Source organism: Trichosurus vulpecula, chromosome X (genome assembly GCF_011100635.1).
Source record: "Trichosurus vulpecula isolate mTriVul1 chromosome X, mTriVul1.pri, whole genome shotgun sequence".
In the NCBI taxonomy this organism is placed as follows: domain Eukaryota; kingdom Metazoa; phylum Chordata; class Mammalia; order Diprotodontia; family Phalangeridae; genus Trichosurus; species Trichosurus vulpecula.
Window position 1 is genome coordinate 54,419,653 of NC_050582.1, and position 24,638 is coordinate 54,444,290.

At 42.6% G+C, this 24,638-nt stretch overlaps 1 protein-coding gene across 1 annotated transcript in view; it reads left to right on the plus strand.

Annotated features, from left to right (window-relative positions):
* The window catches only part of NRK (Nik related kinase), a gene marked incomplete at its 5' end in the record, with an annotated part of 215,747 nt that overhangs the window by 173,916 nt on the left and 17,193 nt on the right, over window positions 1-24,638 (plus strand). The window contains 5 exons of the mRNA XM_036739833.1: window positions 7,436-7,488; window positions 8,991-9,140; window positions 9,797-9,940; window positions 15,504-15,638; window positions 22,621-22,721. Of these exons, the coding sequence (XP_036595728.1) occupies window positions 7,436-7,488; window positions 8,991-9,140; window positions 9,797-9,940; window positions 15,504-15,638; window positions 22,621-22,721 (583 nt within the window). The remainder of the gene's footprint in view (window positions 1-7,435; window positions 7,489-8,990; window positions 9,141-9,796; window positions 9,941-15,503; window positions 15,639-22,620; window positions 22,722-24,638) is intronic.

A 24,638-nucleotide genomic window follows, 5' to 3' on the forward strand; every position in this document is an offset into this window, starting at 1 on the left:
GTTAAGTCTGAAGAAAGAAGGCCAAAAATATGAACTGGATCTCTTATGCAAAATGGACAATACATGAAGGGGTCTCTCATTTATGGGAAATGATGCTACAGAGCAAACACATTCCAATCCCAAAAGGGAATAGTGGTTCCACCTCCATAAGGCATTGGATGACTATGGGCTGATTCTGGCCCAACATTGACAGGGATGTCCTTCATTTAATTGGGAATTTTTTTAAGCAGCTGCTGGGAACACAAATGTCTAAGCATTCAAAATCGTGGGTGTTGTGAGTTCTAAGAAATTCGTCTTGTCTCTGGTCTCCCCCTAGGCTAATATCAAAGTGTGCACATTGAAGCAGCATGGCTGGGCCTTGTTAAGTCACACCCCAATACTATTTAGTGAGCTTCTTTCCAGATGTGTTTGTTGCTGGGTTTCTTCTTTTCATTAATTGGAGTTTGTTACCAGGCACCACTTAAGCAATGGAGGATTGGATTTCCCAAGGACAAGGGCCCCAAAGGGACCAGAGCGGAAAGCCAAAAGCAGAGGAGTTGAATCGAAGGTAAAACTAACTGTTTGAGAAGGGGTGAAAATGAGTTCTCAGTCATTGTAAATTTCCATTTGTATGTGATCAACAGCCCTTCCTAACAGGAGGACAGCAGTTTCCCTGAATGCCGTGAACACTTTTAATATTAGCTGGAGAAATTATACCTTCCCTGTTGCAATTCCCTTGGCTCCTCCATGCTTTCAGGGACAAAACCCCATCTCTTGGCTTGCTTTTCTTCCTTACTGAATCACATGTTTGAGGCTATGTCTACAGATACATTCGGTTTTAATTAAAACACATTTGAAAAGATGCTTTTACAGTTGAAAAACTGTTTGCTGAAAATAAATGGGGTCAAGGAGGGTTTACATGACTCCATCGATCCACAGTAAGTTATTATAGGGCAGAGAGGAGCACTCCCTAAACATTTCCCAACTTTTTTGAGGTTGATGTTTCTCTGTGTCAGTATCAGAGACAAATCCTAGGCAGACTGATCAGCAACCCAATTCAGTGTAGCATTTGTGATATCCTAAAAACTACTTTTTTGTTTGTTTTTTTTGGGGGGGGAAGGGGGAGAAGGATCTTAATCCAAATGCATATGTGTCAATAGCATCTTTCAAGATCCTACAAGTTCTGGCATAGTCACACGCTAGAGAATAAGGAGTTCAAAGGCTTTCAAGGAAACAGCCATTGATGACAAAGGGTCATTGCTGCCTCAGCCTTCTCGTGCATGCTGTGGCTACGTCCTCCTACACTTTGTAGTACAAACCGCACTGCACAGATTCTCCCCAAGGATATACACAAAATAGGGAAATGAGTCAATCAGTAAACATTTATGAAGTGCTTACCCTGGGCTAGGTACTGTGCTAAATACTGGGAATACAAAGACAAAAGTGAGTATCTCTTCTCTCAAGTAGGTTACAGTCTAATGGTGTGACAAGTGGATACATAATATATACAAGCAAGTTTTGGGGGGGAAGCATTAGTAACTGGAGGCAACAGGAAAGGCTTCCAGTAGTTAATAAAGCGTGAGCTAAGCCTTGAAGGAAGCCAGATCTTCTAAGAGGTGGATGGGAGGAGGAGGTACATTCCAGTCATGGGGGCCACTGCACAGGTACAGATTGTGTGTACAACAGCAAATAGGCCAGCATGATTGAATCAAAGAGCATAAGGAGGGGAATAATAAGTACGAATACCGGAAAAGTAGGAATGGGTCCGATTGTAAAGAAATTTAAAGGTCAGAGTGGATTATAGTTGATCCTAGAGGTAATAGGAAGCCATAGGAATTTATTGAGTAGGAGTAGGTGTGGGACAGGGTCAGATCTGTGCTTTAGGAATATCACTTTGGCAGCTGTATGAAGACAGATTGGAGGAGGGGAGACCTCAAGTTGGGAGACCAAATAGGAGGCTATTCCAATAGTCTAGGTAAAAGGTGACAAGGGCCTAAATTAAGGTGGTGATTATGTGATTGGCGATTAGGGGACATATTGGAGAGGTAGAAATGACAAGATTTGGCAGCTGATTGGATATGGATCATGAGTGAGAATAGGGAGTCAAGGAGAACACAGAAGTCTTGTTCCAATGGCACCCTTGACAGAAAAGTTTGGAAAAAGGAAAGGTTTGAGAGGAAAGGTAATGAGTTTTGGTTTGGGAGATGTTGAGTTTGAGCTACCTGTTGGAAATCCAGTTCAGAACTGATGAGGTTACCAAATGAGAGTAGAGAGATAAGAGAGGTAGATAAAGCCTGGGGGAATACCCACAGTGAAGGGGTACAATATGATTGGAGAATCAGCAAAGGGGATTGAGAAGGAACAGTCAGGTAGGAGGAGAACCAGGACAGAACAGTGTCATGAAAACCTAGAGAAGACAGAATCCAGGAGGAAAAGGTGGCTAACAGTTTCAGATGCTATAGAGGGGTCAAGGACAAGAATCAAACACACGCCATTAGATTTTGCAACTGAGAAATCATTGGTGACTTCGGAGAGAGCAGTTTCAGTTGAATGATGGAGGCCAGAAGTCAGACTTTGGAAGGTTTAGAGGAGAGTGAGAGGAGAGGAAGTGAGTGTAGACAGCTTTTACAAGGAGTTTTTCTGGGAAAGTGAGGAGCCCATAGGAAAAATGGCAGAGGTAAGCAGACTACGGAGCTTCACACAGACAGCTACACACAGTGCCACACAGTCAGTTCACCTTACTCCCCTGTTCTTCCTTCCAATAAGTCAATCAACTCTGCAGTACCAGCCAAGTAGCCTGAGCTAGTTCTGCTTTTATAAGCTTGCTACAGGCAGCCTCCAAGGAAGAGAGAGGTTGGGACCCTCTCTCAGGATATGTGGTGACAGCTGCGGCCTTCCTGATTGTGGTAAGAGGCCTTTTCCTAGATGAAGGGGATACTAAGACCTGTCTGTCTCTTGTTTTCTTTTCCCTGAAAGAGTCTGTGACTGGGCCTTGTCACTTGTACCTAGTGGCAATTGGCTCATGCTGGCAAGGGCACAGATATCCTTCTCCTTTAGTTCACACAATCATAGATCTCAAGCAACAAGAGACCTTAGAGATAATCTCATCCAACCCCTCATTTTACTGATGGGGAAACTGAGGCCCAACGAGGTTAAATGACTTGCCCAAGGTCACAAGTTAATAAATAGCAGAGCTGGGATTCAAACTCAGGTCCAGTGACCCCCAAACTCAGCACTCTTTTCATTAAGCAACATCACCTCCAGCTATAATAAGCCAGTTACCTTGAGCAAATCACTTCCTCTTCCATCTTCCAGGACTTTGGTTTCCTTCTCTCTATAATGAGGCCATCTCGTTCAACCATCTCAAATTTTTCACTTCTTATCTGGTGGTGTGGTATATGATGCTGTAATGAGGAACTGAGAAAGGAAATTCTAAAGGATCATATGCCACACCACCAGGTGAGAAGTGGTAAAGTGTCTTCAGCCAGGGCCAAACAGTCAATTGAACTGCCTTTCATTGACCAACAGGTCAATCGAAAGAATTGCTCCAAAAGCACTGGAGATTTCCCCAATACTGAGAGACAGGAGAAAAGAGTGGTGATCTACCGCCTGAACTTCACACAGCCTTTTCAGTTCCTTGAGCACTTTCCTACCAATTTCTCATTTGCTCATCATCACAACTCCTGGGCCCAGGCCTTATCATCTGAAAAACTTGCCCATGGCCATAGGGGCTTGTAGGTAACACAGGTGGTATGTGAACCTGTCTTCTAGCTCCCAGCCCAGTGTTCCTTCTACATACAAATCAGTCATCTCATAAAATTGGTAATATCTGCAATTAACATGGAAATGCTCAGTGACCCCAAACGAACTGAACCATATTCTCCCAGGCCCATATGCTCCACTGAAAGCTAGGCTTATGGGCATTAGCAGTGGCTCAAGGCCTCTACCAAAAGGCTGCAAATAACCATAAGGATCCCAACTCACAGGTGGAAAATGTCTTCTGGCAAAAGAAGTATGAGAAAAACATTCAAAAAAGACAACTACTGTGGGATAGATGGAAGAGTAGTTCCATAAACTGAGGGGAGCCAAGGACAGGGAAAAGGGAAGGGCAGAGAAAGGTAGCAACATGGGCCAGGTCTGTGTCACTCTTTCCCACTGGGACCCAGTCATCTCCCTGGGCAGTTCCAGTTTTCTTTTTACTTAAGGTCAAAACCTGTACTTCTCCCCAAAGACATCTGATCAACATTCCCAGATAAAATATTTTATGGCCTAGATGAATTCCCCCTCCACAAAAATGTGGTTTTGCTCTTTAGGTTTTTTGTTGCTGTTATGAAGATGCTCAATCAAAAAGAAGCGTTTGGTCAAACGTGACATTACTGTCATCCTCACGTATGGTAAGGTTTGCAGATTCAACTTTCAAGAAATACATTCTTGAAAACAGAACTGAATCTACAACTAGGTTTCCTCTCACCTGATGGCACCAGGCGCCTTTTTTGCATTGTCCTAACTCAAAGGCTTAAGCTCGAGATTATGCACTGTGATTTCATCACCATGGGGTGCTCCAGGTGAGGAATCCCCTGTCCCAGTGCAGGTGGGCACCTGCACTGCCACTTAGAATCTTGGGAGTTGCCTGGAGGGTCATATGACCAGTATGTGTCAGAGTGGGGACATGAACCCAGGTCTCTCCTGACTCCAAGGCCAGTCCTCCATCCATGATGCCATGCTGCCTCTTCAACCAGAGATAGTCAATTCAAATTGACAAGCATTTATTAAGCACCAACTGTGTACCAGGTGCTGGGGATGCAAGTCCAAGAATGAAACCCTTCCAGCCCCCTGAGGAGCTTTCAATCCGCTTGGAACAAACACCACATAAGCTTATAAGAAGAGACAAACTACAACCATAGTAGGTTGGGCAGAGGGGAGTAACCATTGGGGTCGTCGTGCAGGAAAAGTCTCCTGTAAGAGGTAGCACTTGAATTGAGCCTTCACAGAACCAAAGGATAGATACACTCAACTAAAGGGATATCAGCATACTTTTTGGCTCCTCTCCCCCCAGATAAAACTATTTTAAAAGCCCAAAGCATCAAATATTAGATAACATAGTAGAGAATTTTATAGAGGAAACTTTTTTAAGAGGAAACTTTAAAAAAATGCTCAAGTATGATTTTGTACTCTTTTGATGGTCTTCAGCTCTCAGCAATCATAGCTTAATCTAATCTCTTCTTACCAGACTTTTATTAGACTTGGCCAATTTAACTTACTCTGAATCCTGTCTTGGAACTAAATCCCCTTCCGGGGATGATAGTATTGTCCAAGACTTCAAGCTAGTTTGGCCTCAAAAGCTCCCCTGGGCACCTTTCCTTAGTTTGCCAATGATGTCATTCCACGACAGTCACAGGTGGTCTGTTTACCCTGCTTAGACTTAAGGAAATGCCTTAGTTTACCTTTCTAGCATTGTGTATCATTTACAAGGCCTGTGTCATGTTTCCTCTGACACTGCTGCATCCTTGGACTATGTAGGGTACATAGGATGTCTCTCTGTTTCGACTTGAAAGCCCCTTCGTGATTGGTCCTATTATTTTCTGTCCATTTTCATAGAGTGCATTCCTGGCCCCTCCCATCAGGTATATATTTGAACCTTACAAATTGTCTGCGATGCCAGCCCACCTAGAATCAGTTTTCAAAAGGGGCCACAGTGTTTTTAGTATCTCCTCAAGTCTTCGTCTTCTAATGCTTCATTATGATGTGGAAGTGACTGCTCCTCAAAGGCTCTGGAAAGGTTTCACATGTGGGCATGGTTGACAGAGCAGCTCACCATGCTGAGTTCACAAAATTACAGAGGGTTCAAGGAATCTGTGGGAGGGGTACATGAGCCGCTGAATTCATGCCCCCCCGAGCATGCTCAATTCCCTTTTGCCGATGATTAACATTATGTTAATATTATCATAACTGGAACTTGTCTGGGGTTTAAAGCTTGGAGAGTGCTTTATATACATTAACTCAGTTGAACTGCACAGCAACCCCGTGAGGTAGGAGCTACTGGGATGAGAAGCAAATCAGACAATGGGTTTGTCACAGCACGCGCTCAGTGGCCTTGTAGTGTTGTCCACATGAAGGTCATTATTATTTTCTCAAGTGACACCTCTGACATGTACTGGCTGAAGGACCCTGAACAAGTCACTTAACTTCTCAGGATGCTAGGCAACTCTCCAAGACCAAAAATTGCAGTGAATGTCCCAACCTGCATTGGTAGAGGGAGTTTCCTAACGAGAGAGCTCCTTATAAGCAAAGAAATCACCAGTCCCTAAGTCACTATTGCCTAACCAATCAATCCCTTTCTACAGTGACCACTCCAGAGAACATTTATCCGTGGCAGAGCAGAATGAGTAAGGATATGTGTTTTTAAAACAGGGAATCACAATGCTGGCTTTGCAACGTCTCAGAGTCATGGAATCATAGAACTAGAGCTGGGAGGAACCTCAGAGGCCACCTAGCCCAACCCCCTCGCTGTCCACTGAGGCCCAGGGAGGGGAAGGGACTTGTCCAAGGTGACACAAGGGATTCTAGATTTAGAGCTAGCAGAGACCTGAGAGGCCATCTAGGTCAACCCCTCATTTTACAGAGAAAGAAACTGAGGCCCAGGAAGGGGAAGGGACTTGTCTAGGATCACACATAGGGCTATAACTAGAAGGGACCGTTAGAGGCCAGCTAGGCCAACCAACTCATTCTACACGTAGAAAATTGATACCCAGAGAAGTTAAGTGACTTGTTTGAGGTCACACACATAGTCAGTGGCAAAGCTGGGATTTGGACCCACTGACTCCAAATTATCGTTGCTCTTTCCACTATACCACACTGCCTCCCATGGCTCCATTTATCTCCAGGTACATTGTGAAATTCCTAAAGGCATCCATTGCTGATTTTAGTTTTCTTTGGTTTTCTTTCACTTTTCAAAAGTAGCCATCACGAAACCAAACAACCTTAGGACAACCGAACACTGCGTCCCCCACTGAGAGTTGGTGCCAAGTACAAAATCTTGTCCAACATCTCTGTCATCTCTCTCCTGGATTCTTCCTCCTCCTTCCCCACCCTGCTCCCCCAAGACTTCTTTTTCTATAAATCAATGTCAGGGCTGCATGTTCAGGCCTTTCCCCCACTATTAGCTCTGCTAGATGCAAATGCATGCTCTAAGGATTCGGTGCTCCCCAGCCAGGGGATTAGAGAGTCTCTCACTGCATGCAGCTCCAGGTTCCCAGAATAGGGCAAACTACAGATGCTGAAAGCTTATATTCCTCTAGCCGTATGCATCCCAAACTGGGAGGACTGCCTCCTTCTCACTATCACCTCCTAATCAAAATGGGTCTTGCTTTGAATCCTAGATTGCGAGTGCTAAAAACAAGTCATCCAAAAGCATCTCCTCCTCCACCTCATCATTCACCTCATTTTTTGACCCCAGACTTCTCCAATTCACACCTCCTTCCAGCCCTTCACGACGCATCTTTGGCTCCTGTAAGTATGCCTGCTATGATCTCAGATATATTAAGGCCTTTGTGGTTTGGGGGTAGGTGGGGAGGGAGGAGCAGGGAGTTGGCAATACCAGGTTCAGATCAATACGTCTTCTATAAGTTAGAAAGTTAGAAGTGTCTAGGGGCCCAAAGAGGTTAAATGATTTATTCAGGTTCACATAGCCAATATGTGTCAGAAGTGGAACTTGCATCTTGGTCTCCAGACTCTAAGACCTACAAACTCTACCCCACTGCTTCTCATTGTAGTCATTCATTATTAAACATACTACAGGAACAGCAATATTGGAATGATGATCAACTGTGAAAGACTTAGCTACTCTGATCGATACAATGATCCAAGTCAATTCCAAAGGATCCATGATGAAAAAATGCTGTCCACCTCCAGAGAGAGGCCTGGTGAATGAATGCAAATTGAAACACATTTGTTTGTTTTTTTAACTTTTTCATTTTTTTTCTCACATCATGGCTAATGTGGAAATGTGTTTTTCATGACTTCATATGTAGAATGGGTATCATATTTCTTGCCTTCCCCCGTGGGGGAGGCGTAGAGGGAGGAAGAGGATGTGGAACTGAAAACAAAATAAAAAAAAACTATTAAACATACCATAACATTCTCCACTTGTGGTGGTATGTAAGGGAATTAAGGAATCTTAATTTTCAAGTAATGTCTGAGGTCAGGCTGGTGTATGTGTTTGTATGTATGTGTGTGTATCTATCTGTTGTAGTGGGATAGAGGTGTGTAGGGGGGAACAGAGATATATGATAACAAACATCTGTCCCATAACAGAAAAACTCAGGCACAAGCCTGAATTTTTCCATTTTCATTTGGATGTAAGCTTCTTAAGGACAGGAACACAATTTATTTTCTAGTACAGGGCCTAGCTCAGGGTAGGTGCTTAAGGAATGAATGCTTGTTCATTAATTGATTGATGGGCTATGGCATTGTGTGTGGCTAAGGATGGGCACTGCACACTGATCACACTATATTGAAATACCTTCTTCTTGACTTGTCCTCTATCGTCCCTGAGCTTTGACTTCATCATTCTCTATGCTTGGAAATTTCCTCTTACCTTCCCTCCCACCCCACCATATTTCCACCTGTTGCTGTCTTCCTTTCCCCTCCCCTACACTTCCTCCTCCTCATTGCCTTCCCTGATACCCTCTGCCCCATGTGATCTCTCTCCATACTCACCATATTCTCCTGTGTACTTGTTTTCCCTTCACTCATGGAGGGTATGGCCTGTGTCATTTGCACATACAGCTAGGTCTTGATTAGTGCAAATAATTTATCCCCTGAAGATTGGCCTCTTTGAAGATATAATTACACAAAATACGGTACTTGGTTCCAGCCCAGTAGAAATATTAAATGCAAATTCAAATAATGGGGATTGATCCCTATTAACTTGATAGAATTGATTTAGTCGTTGTCTGGATGGATGACCGATACCTTTGACAGCTTCTCCATCTTCCTTTTTTTCCCATCAGGCGAAGAAAAATCTGAATTTCGTCGGAATTCGAGGAAAGCCTCTGTTGTCAACGTCAATCCCATCAACGCCCGCCCACAGAGTGACAGCCCTGAAATCCGCAAGTACAAAAAGAAGTTCAGCTCGGAGGTGCTCTGTGCAGCTTTGTGGGGTGAGCTGGTCCTCTTTGAGCTTGTCAGACTGAGTTCTCTCCCTTTATATAGGGCTCCAACCCAATGTAGAAATTAGAGAATGAAGTCATTTGTTCCTAATTGTCTCTGTCAGTCAAAGAACATTTGTTGACAATGACCAATTCAGCCAGAAATTATTGTCTAAATAGGTACGTTGGATGTCTGATGACTTCAGTGACCTAGGTACTCATTTAGAAATATATATTTTTACTTTGTTTTTACATCTCCATCATTTCTGAGTATATCCACAAAGAATAAAGAAGAAAGATGGGGAGGAACCAATCCAGCAAAACCAACCTTTTTGACAATATATACAATATATTTTATTAAGGGGATTTGTTCTGTGAAGTTTGGATTCAGTCAAAGGACTGCACTCGAGGACCTAGAGGGCCACATGTGGCCTTGAGGACACAGGCTCCCCACCCCTAGATAGGTGTTTGAAGAAATATGGACGGTTGATAATCAACATTTTATAAACCAGCAAAAATTTGCTAGAGGCCTATGGTTGGGAAACACTGAATGAAATAAAAAACCCACCATGCAAGGGTATCAGTAAACAGGAATAGCAAGAAGAAATCTAGTGTCAAGACAATTTGATGAAGCAGTGTGAGCTAAGAATATTGTTTTCTATGTACAGGTGTCAATCTGCTGGTAGGAACAGAAAGTGGGCTGTGGCTGCTGGACCGCAGCGGCCAGGGAAGAGTTTACTCTCTGATAAGTAGACGCCGATTTCAGCAAATCGACGTCCTGGAAGGGCTCAATGTGCTGATCACCATTTCAGGTTTGTTCATGATCCACAAGGGACCCTGTTGTTGCCTTCCTCCATAATCCCAGCACTTCACTCAGTGTCTCACACATAGTAAGCCCTTAGTAAATGCTCATTTGTTGATTGATTGATTAATTGCTATGCCAGGGGAGTTATTACACCCATAAATTAGGTTGTGAATTGTGTTTAAAAAAACCTTTGTTTATGTAGTAAAACAAAAGTAAAACATCATTTGTAGAAAAACACTATTTAAGCTTAGCCTTTATCAGTTTCCATGCTCATCTGAGTGTCTGAATTCCTATTTAAATTGTCTTTCCAGTCTTGCTCTAAGTTTTTTACTTGGATTCAGAACTTTAGATCTTGGGATCCTAAATTGAGAGCTAGAAGGGCCCTCAGAGACCATCTTGGCCAAGCCCCTTGTTTTACAGAAAGGGCACTGATGCCTAAAGGGGTCTTTCCCAAAGATCAGAGCATCAGAGGTAGGCTTTGAACTCTGGTCTATTAAGTGCAGAACCAAGTACTCTTCCTATTATACCAAACAGAGTGCTTCTCCTCTTTTTGTCTCCCATGTTTCCCCTCACCCCAACCCTCTACATCAAGACAAGGTAGATAGTGCCATGCAACCAGGCAAATAGCCTTCACATTGTGTCCTTTCCTTGTCCTGGGACTACATACCTACTCATCTTGAAATCTGCCCTTTCTCATGGCCCAACTCCTCAGGGCCCAGAGCTTCTGCTGTCACAAACCCATCAGCTGGCACAGAAACAAAGATCTAAAACTGCCCGAAGTGCCCTGAGGTTGGACCATGATGTAATGGAGGGCACTCTGGATTTGGAGTCAGGAAGACCTGAGTTCAGATCCTGCCTCAGATGTTAGCTGCGTGACCCTAGGCTCTCACCTCCCTGGACCTCAGTTTCCTCATCCATAAAATGAGAGTTGGGATCATTGACTCTAAAGACTCTTCCAGCTCTAGATCTGTGATCCCATAATCCCTGAGAAATATGGTATGGGGGAAGAGGGGTCGACATCAGGCTGTCATGAGCAAGCTTCTGAGAATTAAGACCTTTGTCTTGGAATGTGTGTGGTCATGGTGATGATAATTAGTTGGTCCATGGTGCCCTGGTAGACTGTTAACATTGACTCTAGAGATTTGACAAAATGAGAAGGAAAAAAATACACAGAATAGGCTTGGTTCTATAAAAATTATTCTAATTATAGTCATTCGTGAAAAGTACTTACCGGTTTAATTGCCATGAAGACCAATAACAATTAAAGGCATCATTAAATACGTGTCAGATTCACTTGGTTGTAATTTTTATTTGATCTAAACAGATGCTCATTCTTCATAGTTTGTTGCTCATATAGAAAGGTTGTAAGCTCACACACAAAACCAAAAAAAAAAAATAGAGGGACCATTGCCTTTTGTTCTATACTACTTCTAACATACTGGAAAACATCTGGATGTTTTGGAGATTTTAATTCTGTATGGTTGCATTTTTTAACTTTTTGTCCAGATGTCTGCAGATGTGTAGACACAGGCCAACTGTGACCATAGATACACTCAGAAGAAAAAAGTGAGGGTAGATAGCAAGAGGATGAATGCAAGTGTGGAATACACCTTAAGAGTATTGGCAGCAGTGCTAAACTAAAAATCAGCTGTGGCTAGCAAAGAAAGCTAAGGGAGAAAGAAAGGGTTGGGATCATTTAGCTATATTGGGGAAAATAGGAAGGTCAAAGGTAGGATAAGACAGGTGCTTCAAGTGGACGGGACAATGCTAGTTGATGAGACAGAGAAAGCAGAGCTGCTCAACTTTTATTCAGCTTCTCTTTTCTCTGCCAAGAGAAAATGACCTTTGCACTGGAATTGATGGAGGTGATACCCAAGTTAAGTAAGGAGATAGTAAGCAAGCCTCTAGCTGTCTTGGATGAGTTCAAGTCATCTGACCCAAATGAACTACATTCTTGGGTACTGAAAGAACTGGCAGATGTGATGACTGAGCCACTGTCAGGGATATATGAAAGACCATTTTTTAAAAAAAAAAGCTTGTGCAGAGCAGGAGGTATCTGACAAGATTGGAGAGGGGCAAATGTCTCTATTTTCAAAAAAGGGAATAGAGTCTGTAAACTACAGGTCAATGAGTTTGACTTCAGTTCCTGGAAAAATTCTAGGAAGTTATTCAAAAGATGGCTGGTGGACATCTAGGAACCAGCGATCACAAGGAGTGTGACTTCAGCAAGAACACAGCATGCCTGATTAACTTCATTTCCTTTTTTCATGGGGTTATTAGTCTGGTATAGAACGGGAATGTTGTGGATACAGCTCACCTGGAATTTAGTAAAGGATAAGCTAAGTCCCTTCATGCTATTAGTGTGGTAAAGATGGAACTATATGGGATAGATAGCTGACTCCAAGGAATAGTTTGATGTCAAAGGTCTTCAGTGAAGTGCCTCTAGAATTTGTGCTTGAGCCTATGCTATTCTATATTATCAGGAATGACTTGGCACGCTTAGCAAATTTGCAAGTAACACAAAGCTGGGAGGAGTCACTAACATGTCTGAAAGTCAGAACATGAAAAGATCTTGCCATATAAGAATATTGGGTCAAATTGTTTAAAATGAAATATAATAATCCTTATTAACATATCAATATAAAGTCTTATCTTGGGTTCAAAAAATCAACTTCATAAGTATAAAATAGTAGAGATGTGGCTAAGAACACTTCATCTGTGAAAGAGCTGGGCATTTTAGTGACCTCTATGGTCAATATAAGTCAGTAGTGTGATGGAAGCCAAGAAAACTAGTGTAATCTCAATCTCCATTGAGAGAGGGATCATGTCCAGGGTGCGAGGTGCTGGTCGTACTGTACTTTGCAGACCATATATGGAATCTTGTTTTCAGTTGAAGGTGCTATGTTTTAGGAAGGACAATGAGAAGCTGGTGAGCCTCCAGAGGTAGATAGTCAGGACAGGAAAGGGCCTTGAGGTCATGTCATATGAAGACTGGTTGAAAGAACACTGAGCGCTCTGAGCCTAGAGAAGAGACTACTGAAGGGTGCCATGCTAGCTGTGTTCAAACACTCGAAGGTCTGTCATAAGGAGAGGGATTAGCCTTGTTTTCCTTGGCCCCAGAGGGCAGAACCCAGAGCAATGGGGGGAAGTTGCAAAGGGGCCCAGTGAGGCTGGATGTCAAGAACTTCCTCACCATGAGAACAGTCCAAGAGTGGAATCGAAAGCCATGCTGTGGTTCAAAAGCCCACAGTTTAGTTTGGCCACATTAGAAGAGGCCAAGGGTGGGTGTAGACATCAGAAACCTGACACTCCATCTAGGCTCCTCTGGAAATATGTTCCAGATTCATCCTAGAAGTGAGACCTTCAAGGTTGGCTACAGAAATATTCCTAACATCTGCCTTGAAAGGGAGGGGAGGGGGAGAGACATCAAAGCAAAAACAAAGAAGAGGTCGCCATATTACCACAGTTTCCATGTAGAGCCCAAGGAATTGCCAAAAGACCTCCAGTGAGGAGGAAGCCACTACCTCCCAAGATAGCCCACCTCCCTTCTGGACAGCTTAGTCTCCAGGCATAAGAACTGGATGTTTTCAAAGTTCTTGCTTACATCAATTGCAAGAATCTGAAAATAGAGGAAGGGAAGGGCAAGGCAGAGAGGGGGAGGGTGGCATTTAATAGATAAAAAAATGGACCTCTATTAAAGTCTCCTCTCTTGCTTCTCTGTGGCTTGGAAGTGACCCTGAGATCTCAAAGGTTATGTCAGCTGAACTTGACCTGGAAAGATTTCAAGTTAAGGTCCAGGGGTGGATGGTATGTCTCAAGGAGCAGGCCAATAATAATAACTAACATTTATCTGGTGTTTTCAGGTTTGCAAAATGAAACAACCCTGGGAGGTAGACACTATTATTGTCTCCATTTTACAGATGAGGAAACTGAGGCTTAGAGGTTGTCATTCACCCCGGGTCATACACCTAGTAAATATCTGAGGTGAGACCCAAACACAGGTTTTCCTGACTCCGAGTTCAGCTCTTCAACTGCTACATGAATCTCCCTCAATCTAGCCAAGTTCAGAGAGCCATATTCTCAGTTAGCCACAGGACAATGCACATTTTGGTCAGAGCCACTTCCCAAAACCAACTCTAAGAGGAGTTGCAATTTGTATCAGTGTAGAGCTGACCCACATAGAGGAAGTCAGAGACCCCTGAAGGTCTCCTTTGAATTCCATGGGTCTTAAATACTCATTTGACTTCAGATCATCAAATCGATCAGTTAGTACCAAAGTGCCTACCCTGTGCTAAGCGCTATGTCCGATGACTGGAGAAGAGAGTAAGGCTGATGACTTGGCACCCCTCTGCTTCACTTAAATCCAGTTGGTGTGCAGGTCAAGACATCACCCTCCACATGTCATTGGTCCTCTTTGAGAAGAAAGGATGGACAACAACAACTAGGTGCTGGGGATAGTTTGCTAAATAGATAAAATATTAACCTTCACCCCTTTCTTTATCTAATACAGGAGATAGTTCCTTCCTTCCCTCATTAAATGAACATTTATTAACCAATTATCATGTTCAAAGAATAGGGATAAAGACTAGAACTGTGGTTTCATTGGTATAGGGAACTTTCAAGTGAGGAAACTACCTTTACTGATGCAGGTTGGCACCTTCTCTATAATTTATAGTCATAGAGAGTTATGTAGAACAGCGAAGGTCTGACCTTAGGCCAGACCTCTAATTTCAATAGTATTGGGAACTCTAAAGTGGAAACACCTTCCATTCTTCTGTACTTTACAGTATTTTATAGAGGATTACTTGGGGGCACTGAGAGGTTAAGTGCTTGTAATAACTTTTTACCTAGTCTGCCTGCCTTCACTTTCTCTCTCACCTCTCCAATCCATGGTACATACCTCATCCACAGTAATAGGGACAGGGCCTGGGCCTGGGATCTCATTAGTAGAGGTCATTCTATCTACCACTACAGGGGACATTTGCTTTGCAACTTCTAGTCTTGGAGAGTGGCCTGAAGCACAAGGCAGTGAAATGCCTTTCCCAGGGTAATGGAGCTAGTATATGTCAGAAGCAGGTCTTGAACCTGGGTCTTTCCCACTTTTAGGCTGGCCCTCTATCTGTCACAGTAGGCAGCTCTGTGTGTAAGGCAGGGGGAAAATAAGGAACAATCTCTCCCCTCTAGGAGTTTACATTCTGTTGGATAAGATGTGGTCCTGGTCTTCATGGGCCTTAGAGTCTAACAGGGAGAAAAGACACAGAGAAATCCCATTATCATATTGTCATATAATAAATGTGTTAGAGAGGTTGGGAACAAAGGGCCGGGGGCATTTCAGAGTGAAGTCTCTTACCTGTAGCGTGGCTTAGGGAGGGCTTCTTAAAGAAAGTGGCATTTGATTTGTTTTAAAGGTTATCTGGGAATTCTAAAGGTAAAAGGGGAAGAGTGACAGGAAGAGTATTCCAACCCTAGGGCCTAGAGTCAGTAGAGAACAATTGTATCAAATACAGTGAATGGAGGAAAAAGGAGATGGAGATATCTGTCTCACTTTTGTGTATTTCCATGTTCATCAGGAAAGAAGAATAAGCTGCGAGTGTACTATTTGTCCTGGCTGAGAAACAAGATTTTGCGTAACGACCCTGAGATGAGAAAGAAGCAAGGTTGGATCTCTGTGGGAGACTTGGAAGGCTGCGTGCACTACAAAATCGGTAAGACTCTCCCTTCTTGACTTCCACTTCCTTTGGTATCATTAGTCATCAGGGAAATGGTCAGTGAGGAAAGGAAGAATTACAGCTTGAAATATAAGGGTAGGTGAGAATCCAAATCCTTCAGGAATTTTATGTCATCGCCCTAACTCCAGCAACTCCATTCTGGTCAATTCAAATGATAACTCCAGTTCACTTTGGGTTCCCTCTCCTGCCCTGCTTCCCTGCCTTCCAATCCTTTAGTAGTTTAGCTAATCCAGTCTACCCTGCCTCCTCTCAGAGCCAAAACCCTAACCAGCCAAAACTCTTGGAATTACTCTCAGGGAGACCTACTTCTACCACTTACTGCGTGACCTGGAGGAAGTCATGTAACCTCTTGAGCCTCAGTTGGAAAGTGGGAATAATATTGCTGCTCTTCCCTCCTAGAGTTGTTGGAAAGCTCCACTGAGGTTCTTTTGCATAAGAAGGCAGGAGCTACATGAATGTTAGCTCACTATTCTCTGCTTCTTCGTATCAGCAAAAAAGAAAAAGTTTGTATGTGAATAGTGCTTCAAGGTTGACCAAGTGTTTCTCAATAGTCTTGGCCTATTGCAATATTATGCCCATTTTACAGTTGAGGTAACCAAGAGATGCTTACTCAGGGTCACACAACTTGTAAGTATCTGAGTTAGGGATTCAACTCAACTCAAATGTTTATTAAGCATCTGCTACATTCAACATAGTGTGCAAGACACAAGGGACACAGAGACAAAAATGAAATAGCCCTGTCCTCAAGGAGCTTACCTTTGACTGAGGAGGGACAATATGTATGCAAATAAGGAAATACAAGGTAATTTAAGTGAGGGAGGAGAGAGTCCCTATAATTTGAGGGAATCAAGGAAGGTTTCACAAGAGTGGTGGTACTTGCCCTGGGCTTTGAAGGAAGAAAACACTCATATACACTGTGTATTAGGAAGGGCTTCTTGAAGAAAATGGCATTTGTTTTAAATATTCTGAGACATGGAGATGCGCAGAAGGTATATTTCAGGCATGGGGAACAGCCTAGTAGAACACTAGAGGCTGGAGATGCAACGTTAGGTGGGAGAAAAGGCTGATAGACTAGTTTGGCTAGAATGGAGACTATACATTTGAACCCCAAGTCTAGCATTCTGTCCATGATGCTTGGTGCCTAGTCCAGAGCAGCACCTAGTGCATTAGAGCTGGAATGAGGACTTAGAACATGGAATAGAAAAGCTGGGGAGAACCCAAGAGCAGAGACTACTTTTTTGTGTTGACCCTTTTGGCAGACTAGTTAAGGCTGCAGATCCCTTCCCAGAATCATGGTTTTAAACTCATAAAATAAAATATACAAAGTTACAGAGGAAGCCTATTCTATTAAAATAAAGATGTAATTTTTCCCATCTAAGTTCGTAGACCCCCTGAAACCATTCAGTCTGGGGATCCCAAATAAAGAACTCTTTCCATAGAGCTCTGCTATCAAAATCAAATAGGAATAGGGGCCACTAAATTGTACATGAGGATCCCTGTGGGCCACAGATTGATTTAGTTTTAAAATGTAATAGTATCTATGTTTTATTGTATTTTTATTTATTTTGTTAAATATTTCCCAATCACACTTGAATCTATTTCCAGTCCCACTCAGAGTTTTGTAGTTGGAACGTGTTCGACACCTCTGCTTTAGAGCATAGAAAGAATGACAGAGCAGGGAGTACCTTTGCCAATTTGATGGAGTCATTTTGATTTACATTTCTCTTACTATTAAGGAATTGAAGCATTTTTCAAATGGTTGTCGATAGCTTGCATTTCTTGTTTTTGAAACTGCCTATTGACCATTGAACCATAGGGGAATGGCTCTTGTTCTTATAACTTTATATTAATTTTACAAATCAGTAATATTTCCCAGAATTCTTTCCACTGCACTATTTTCCCTCCAGGCTTAAAACCTTGGAGTCATCTTTGATGCCACCCTTTCCTTCCCCGCCCCCCATATCTAACCAGTCACCAAATCTTTTCATTTCTTCCTTGTAAATATCTCTTGGAGTTTTACCCTTTCTCTCTCTACCCACTGCTACTATCTTGCTCCATAAATTCATACCTAGTTTATTGCCTCTGGTTTCCCCGCCTCGGGGTGGGGGGGCACTCCATCTCTACTGTACAAAAATGCCAGACACCTATGGAGCCACTGATGTACCTAAATGGGTGGCTATTTTCTCAGGTTCTCCTGGTGGTCCAAGATGGCTAGCTGGCTATGTCTCAATAGCTGTTCCTCTATCCAGTGAGCAGAAAAGACCCAGGCTGGCCTAAGCTTTGAGGAAGTATCGATGCTAAGGGCGTCGATCCCATCTCCATTGACCCATCTATGTGTATTTACATTGAGCTGTGTCTACACGGGCAGTCTGAAGGGGAAAAATGAAGCAGTAAACTAGATAATTTAGGCAAACATCACCTTTCTTCTCCTTATAAGTGTAGCTGCTACCCAAACAGCCCTTTCAAGGATTATGAACCCAGAAGGTAAAGAAACCAACCAAGAAGTTACAGTAGCTGAGCTTCCCTCTATATATTTAGAGGTTCTGTAATTTCAGTTCAATTCAGTTTTGAAATATTTATTGATCACTTTTTACGTGCAAGGCCCTGTTCTAGGCACTGGGAATACAAAGAAAAAGGTGAAATAGCTCTGCTCTAGAGGAGCTTACATGGGGTATGTTTGTGTGTAGGGGGGAAATCTATATATGTAATTAAATACAAAGTGTTTACAAAGTCCTAGAACTACTTTCCACTTCTGTGAATTCAATCAGTGAGGGAGAGTGTTTGATCCTTGGAGCAGGAAGGCAGCAGTTGTTGTCAGTGACCTGATGAGGGCACCACTGTCCCCCTCAGAGCCCAGGCTTCTAGGCCCCTGCTTCTAAACTGGCCCTCATAGCACAGAGGTGAGTTGTTGTGAAGAGAGCCAGATGAGACCTCTATGTAGCAGAGCCAAAACAGCACAGCCATGGGGAGCCAGGTCATCTGCGGGGCTTTCCAGTGTATGGCTACTGTTTGTGTTCCCTGTGATTACATGTATCCCTGAGGGAAGACTTGTCCTCCACTGGGAGTTACCAGAGATCTGGAGGTACAGTATACAAGAGGGACTGGCAGATTGGTGTATCACAAAGTCAATAGCTACATCTTTGACAACTCCATCAGAACTCTTGTCCTGTTCTCCTAGAAGTAACCTGTAATGACACCAACTATCCTGCAAATCTGAGCAAGTGGTTCACATTTTAAAGATTTTTATAAGGTTTATTAAGAACTTTCCTCACAACCCTGCGACGTAGGCCCCATATTACAGGTGAGGAAACTGAAGCCCAGAGAAGCAAATGGGACTTGGCCAGGATCAAAAAACAAATAAATGTCAGAGCCAGGGTCCCCAGGCCTCCTGACTCCAGGTCCAGTATTCTCTCCTTAATACCTTATATGGGGATGGATGACCACCAACAAATTCATCCCTGGAGGGGGTAGGGGAGAGAGAAGACAGGGAGACAGACACTCCCAGGTACAACTTGTTTTGATTAACACAAGAGCAAAGACCTAAACCTCCCAGGGCTACAGTAAACCCACTTCTTTCCCTGTGGCTCCCCACAGATATAAATACCACCCAAGTTGCCCCTGAATTGCTGGGGAACTGTAGAAGATTGATTTTACAATTAATAATGGGCAAGGAGGCCCTTTCCGAGATGTCTAAGGGGCAGAAATAGCTGATGTCCGCAGATTCCTTAGGCCCCCAAACTAGGCCATCTTCTATAGCTTGGCAGAAGCTCAGCCCTTCCTTAGCCACTTTTCCCTTTGCTAGGAATGTTATTTCTTTTTCCTCACTTATTTTAAAGAAATTCTTGTGCTTTTTTCACTAAAATCTCCCAATTCTCTTTTCTCCCTCCAAAAAGGAAAAAAAATAACAATCCTGATTACAAATGGGGCAGGGAAAAATTCTTTGACAGCATGAGCCAAAAAGATGGAGTATTTGGAGTGGAGAAGCTGGGCCGCTATTTGGATAAGCCCCTGTATTCTGACTTTGTCCTCTTTTACTGTAAAGAGAGGCTTGCCCAGAACATTTTCATTAAAGGGTGGTTCACCTGAGTAGACGACATGCACAATCGACATGTTTCAGCCGAGGCCCAGACTTGACAACTTTTCTTCCGCAGACAGAACACGCACATGGCTTGTTTACTTGTCAGCTGCCATCTTGTCTGCTTTGAGTTGCTTTCAGTATGGCCACTAATTTGGGCCAACAGTTCTGGTCGGCATCACGCTCAAAGTTCTGACATCCCCAGTACCGAGCCTGTCCTCAGAGCCCTCTCTCTCTTCCTACTTGTTCATGCTGCTGCTTTTACAGCTGGGTTTCCCAAATGACACCAGAGAGATTTCAATTGCAATGAAGGCATTTAAGAGTTTGTGGTGACAGACACACTTTGATATGAGTCCAGCTCTCATTGTTCTCCCCTCAGCATATCCCAATTGATATGTAACTCCCCTCTTTGAATTGGGGAACTTCACGAGGCAGGCCTGTGCAACAGGAGAAACAGGCTACCCTCCATCTTCGTTCTCTTCCCACATGCTCCAGAGCCCAGCTCTCCAGAGTCTGATGCATTGCAAACCAAGTACTGAAACTCTGCTGTCAGATCGACATAGAGTGATTTCTTGGCAAGCAGGCTGGTGCGAGGACACGTTCAAACTTCAAAAAGATTGCGTTGTTGCTATTCATTTCAGAGACAGGACTGAAATACTTCAACAGGAATCCCTATCAGTCAATAATAGGATCAGATTCCTACTCTTAAATGAAAACTTCATCATTTTCCTCTGTGTACCTTCCTTTCTCCCTCCTTCCCTTCCCTCACCTCTGCCCAACCATCTTTTAATGGCTGCAGCAGCAGGTGAATGGCTGACCAGTTGTCTGGCTCAGCTTCCAGATTTTGATTATTAAGAGATTGGTGATATACTCTGTGGATTACTCAGGCTTCTTTCTCCTTCCTTGTGCCTAGAACTTTTTGTAAGGTACCACATGGATTTTACTTATGTGTCAGGGTGTAATAGTGCATAAAGCTCTGGACTTGGGAGTTAAGAAGACCTGAGTTCAAATCCCACCTCAGACACTTGTTAGGTATGTGTCAGCTATGGGCAAGTCACTTGTTGGCCCAAATGGGTCTGTTTTCTCACCTATATAATGAAGGGGTTAAACTAGATGACCTTTAAGGTTCACTCCAGCTCCAAGCCTATGATCCCCTATCTCTATGACAAGCCCTTCTCAATCTACTTTGCTAGATTATCATCCAACTGCTTGCTACTTCTTTGTCTGAGTTTACACTATCCTGGCCCTTCTTTTCTTTTCATGCTATACGATGATTGAAAGTTATGTTGACTCAGTGAGCCATTGTTCCCAGCCCTGATGGTCAGTGTTGGCGGAGGCAACACCCAAGTCTGCAACTTTTTGCACTACCTGCTCTTTGTCACTTACCCCTACCAAAAATTGTCATGTACTTTGCTACCTTGGGGAAGAACTAAGCTTCAAGGGCCCAACTTCTTTTGCTGACATTGACTTATCTGAGTTGTCTTTATCTCATTAAGGAAGTTACCAATAAAAACTGACCCTGCTTTGAAGCCATCAGAGATCAGCTGGCAAACCCAGCAGTGCTACCTTGACATACTTATAATAAACTCCTTTTAATTCTCTTTGTCCTGAGTTTTGCCTTGTTAAATAGGGTAAAAGCCCAAACAAGGAATTTTCCTTTCAACATTATCTCTTGGTGATCTCATTACCTAACCATGGGTTCAATTATCATCTCCATATGGATGACTCTAAAATGTATTTATCCAACCTAATTTCTCTCCTGAACTCTAGTCATCCATCACCTCCTCAATATACTATAGGTGCCTCAAATTTAACATGTGCAAAACAGAACTCATTCTCTCCCCCTACTCCTACCCTACCTCTGCTCCAGATAGCCTGCTTATGGTGAAGTTACCATCATCTTTCCAGAATTTAGGTTCACAACCTCAGAGTCATCCATGATTCTTCTTCTCCCTCCCCTCACCCCCCTATCTAATTGGTTGCCAAAAGTTTATCAAGCATACCTCCACAACTTGTATATCTGCCCCCTTTCCTCCCTCACAGCTTGCACAGTAGTTCATTCTTTTATTCACTCTCACCTGGACTATTGCAATAGCCTCTTACTTGATCTCCTTGGTTTCAGCTTCTCCCTTCTCCAATGGATCCCTCACACTGCTGCCAAAATAATCTTCCTTAAAAACAAGTATGACCATGCCATTTCTCCATTCAAAAAGTTTTAGTCATTTCCTCTTTTCTCTAGGATAAAATGCGAACTCCTCAGCTTAGAATGTAAAGTCCTTTACAATTGTTGCCTTCCACGTACACTATGTTCCAAGCAAATTGGTCTCCTAGCCACTCTGTGAACCCTAGTTTTGTTTTGTTTTGTTTTGTTTTTTGCTTCCATGCCTTTGTAGAGGCTGTGCCCCATGTCTGCAACGCACTTGCTCCTCCTCTCTGCCTCTTAGAATTCCTAGTTTTCTTCAAGCTTGAGCTAGATGCTACCTCCTAAATGAAGTTTTTCCTAATCTGCCTGTTTCTCAGTTCCCTGTCCTCGAAAAGTCTTTATTTATTTACTTACCCCTTTACATTTTCATCTCCCTGTAGAATATAAACTCCCTGAGGAAAAGGGCTTTTTGTCATCTTAGTAACATGCCCCACCACTCTCTGGCTGAGCACAGTGCCTTACACAATAGGCTCTTAATCCCTATTTTGTTGAATTGGATTGAGAACCAGAAATAGACATCTCCATGTAAGGCTTGACCCAAATGCTGCTAATTTGCATGCCATAGATCCTTTGCTAGCATCCTTTCAAGCAGACTGGACTCTAGCCAAGCAGCTTCACTCACAAACAGCTGGTCCTTGATTTTTAACTCTTTGCCATTGTCATCTTTTTGTCTGTTGTAGTTAAATATGAGAGGATCAAATTTCTCGTTGTCGCTTTGAGGAATTCAGTTGAGGTCTATGCATGGGCACCGAAACCGTACCACAAGTTTATGGCCTTTAAGGTGAGTGAACCATAATCTTGTCCTTCATCCCTTTTAGGACATGTCATCAGCAATTCCACTTGGACAGCAGGAACAAGAAGATGCAAGATTCTTCCAGTTTGAATAAATGTGACCATTGTAGAACTCCATCCATCTATTCTGGAATAGTCAGTGGGACATTTATAATACTCCATAGGTTAGCACCATGGTACTTAAAGGGATAGAACTGGACTTGTAACTTCATTAGTATAAAGAACTCCCACATGAAGAAACTCCATTTAAGAATGGAGGTTGGCAATTTCTTCGCAACTTTATAGTCTTAAAGAGTTGCACAGATCACACTGAGAGGTTAAATGACTTCCACATACATAATCAGTATATGTCATAGGTGGGGCTTGAACCCAGATCTTTCTTGCTTCAAGGCCAGCTTTCTATCCACTCATTTTAAGTGGAGAACAAGAAAGCACAGATTTGAGGATAGAAAGTGAAAAGAGATGCCAAAGGTAAAAAATGAAAATCAATGATGATTTGATCAACATAGACACAAACAAGAGTTTCCATTTTATGGGAGAGTTCATCCCATTCACATTCACACTTATGATTATTAACTGTGTATTTCCCTCTATCCTATTTTCTACCTGCTTACATTTTTCTCTCTCCTTTCACTCTGTCCCTCCTCACCAGTGTTTTGCTTCTGACCACTGCCTCCTTCAATCTGCCCTCCCTTCTATCGGCCCCCCTTCCCTTTTCCCCCTTTTCTTCTCTTACTTCCCTATACAGTGAGATAAATTTCAATACCCAACTGTGTGTGTGTGTTATTCCCTCTTTGAGCCAAATCCAATGAGAGTAAGGTTCAAACAATGCTCACCCCCTCCTATCTTTCCCTCTACTATAATAGGTCTTTTGTGTCTCTTCATGTCATGTAATTTCCCCTATTCTGCCTCCCCTTTCCTCTTGTCCCAGTATAATCCTTTTTTTCACCCCCTTGATTTTTTTTGTCATCACATCAAAGTCAACTTATACCCACACCCTCTGACTATGTATACTGCTTCTAACTGCTCTAATAGACAGTTCTCAAGAGTTACAAGTCCTATGTAGGGATATAAACACTTTAATCTTTTTGAATAACTGTTTACCTTCTTATGATTCTCTTGAGTCTTGTATTTGAAGATTGAATTATCTGTTCAGCTCTGGTCTTTTCATCAGGACTTATTGAAAGTCCCCAGTTTAATTGAGTGTCCATCTTTTCCCATGAAAGATTATGCTCAATTTTACTGGGTAGTTGATTTTTGGTTGTAATCCAGGCTCCTTTGCCTTCCAGAATATCATATTCCAAGGCCTCTACTCCTTTAATGTAGAAGCTACTAAGTCCTGTGTAATCCTGACTGTGGCTCCTTGATATTTGTACTGCTTCATTCTGCCTGCTTGTAATATTTTCTCCTTGACCTGATAATTCTGAAATTTGGCTACAATATTCCTTAGAGTTCTCATTTTGGGTTCTCTTTCAGGGGTGATTGGTGGATTCTTTCAATGGCTATTTTACCCTCTGGTTCTAGGGTACCAGGGCAGTTTTCCTTGGTAATTTCTCGAAAGATGCTGTCCAGGCTCTTTTTTTGATCATGACTTTCAGGTAGTCCAGTATTTCTTAAATTATCTCTCCTGGATCTATTTTCCAGGTCAGTTGTTTTTCCAGTGAGATATTTTACATTTTCTCCTACATTTTTATTCTTTTGATTTTGTTTGACTGATTCTTGATATCTTATAAAATCATTAGTTTCCACTTGCCCAATTCTAATTGTTAAGGGATTATTTTCTTCAGTGAAGAAAATTTTGTACCTCCTTTTTCACCTCCTTTTCCATTTGGCCAATTCTACTTTTAAAGGAGTTGTTTTTTTCAGTGGATTTTTTCCATTTGGCCAATTCTATTTTTCAAGGAGT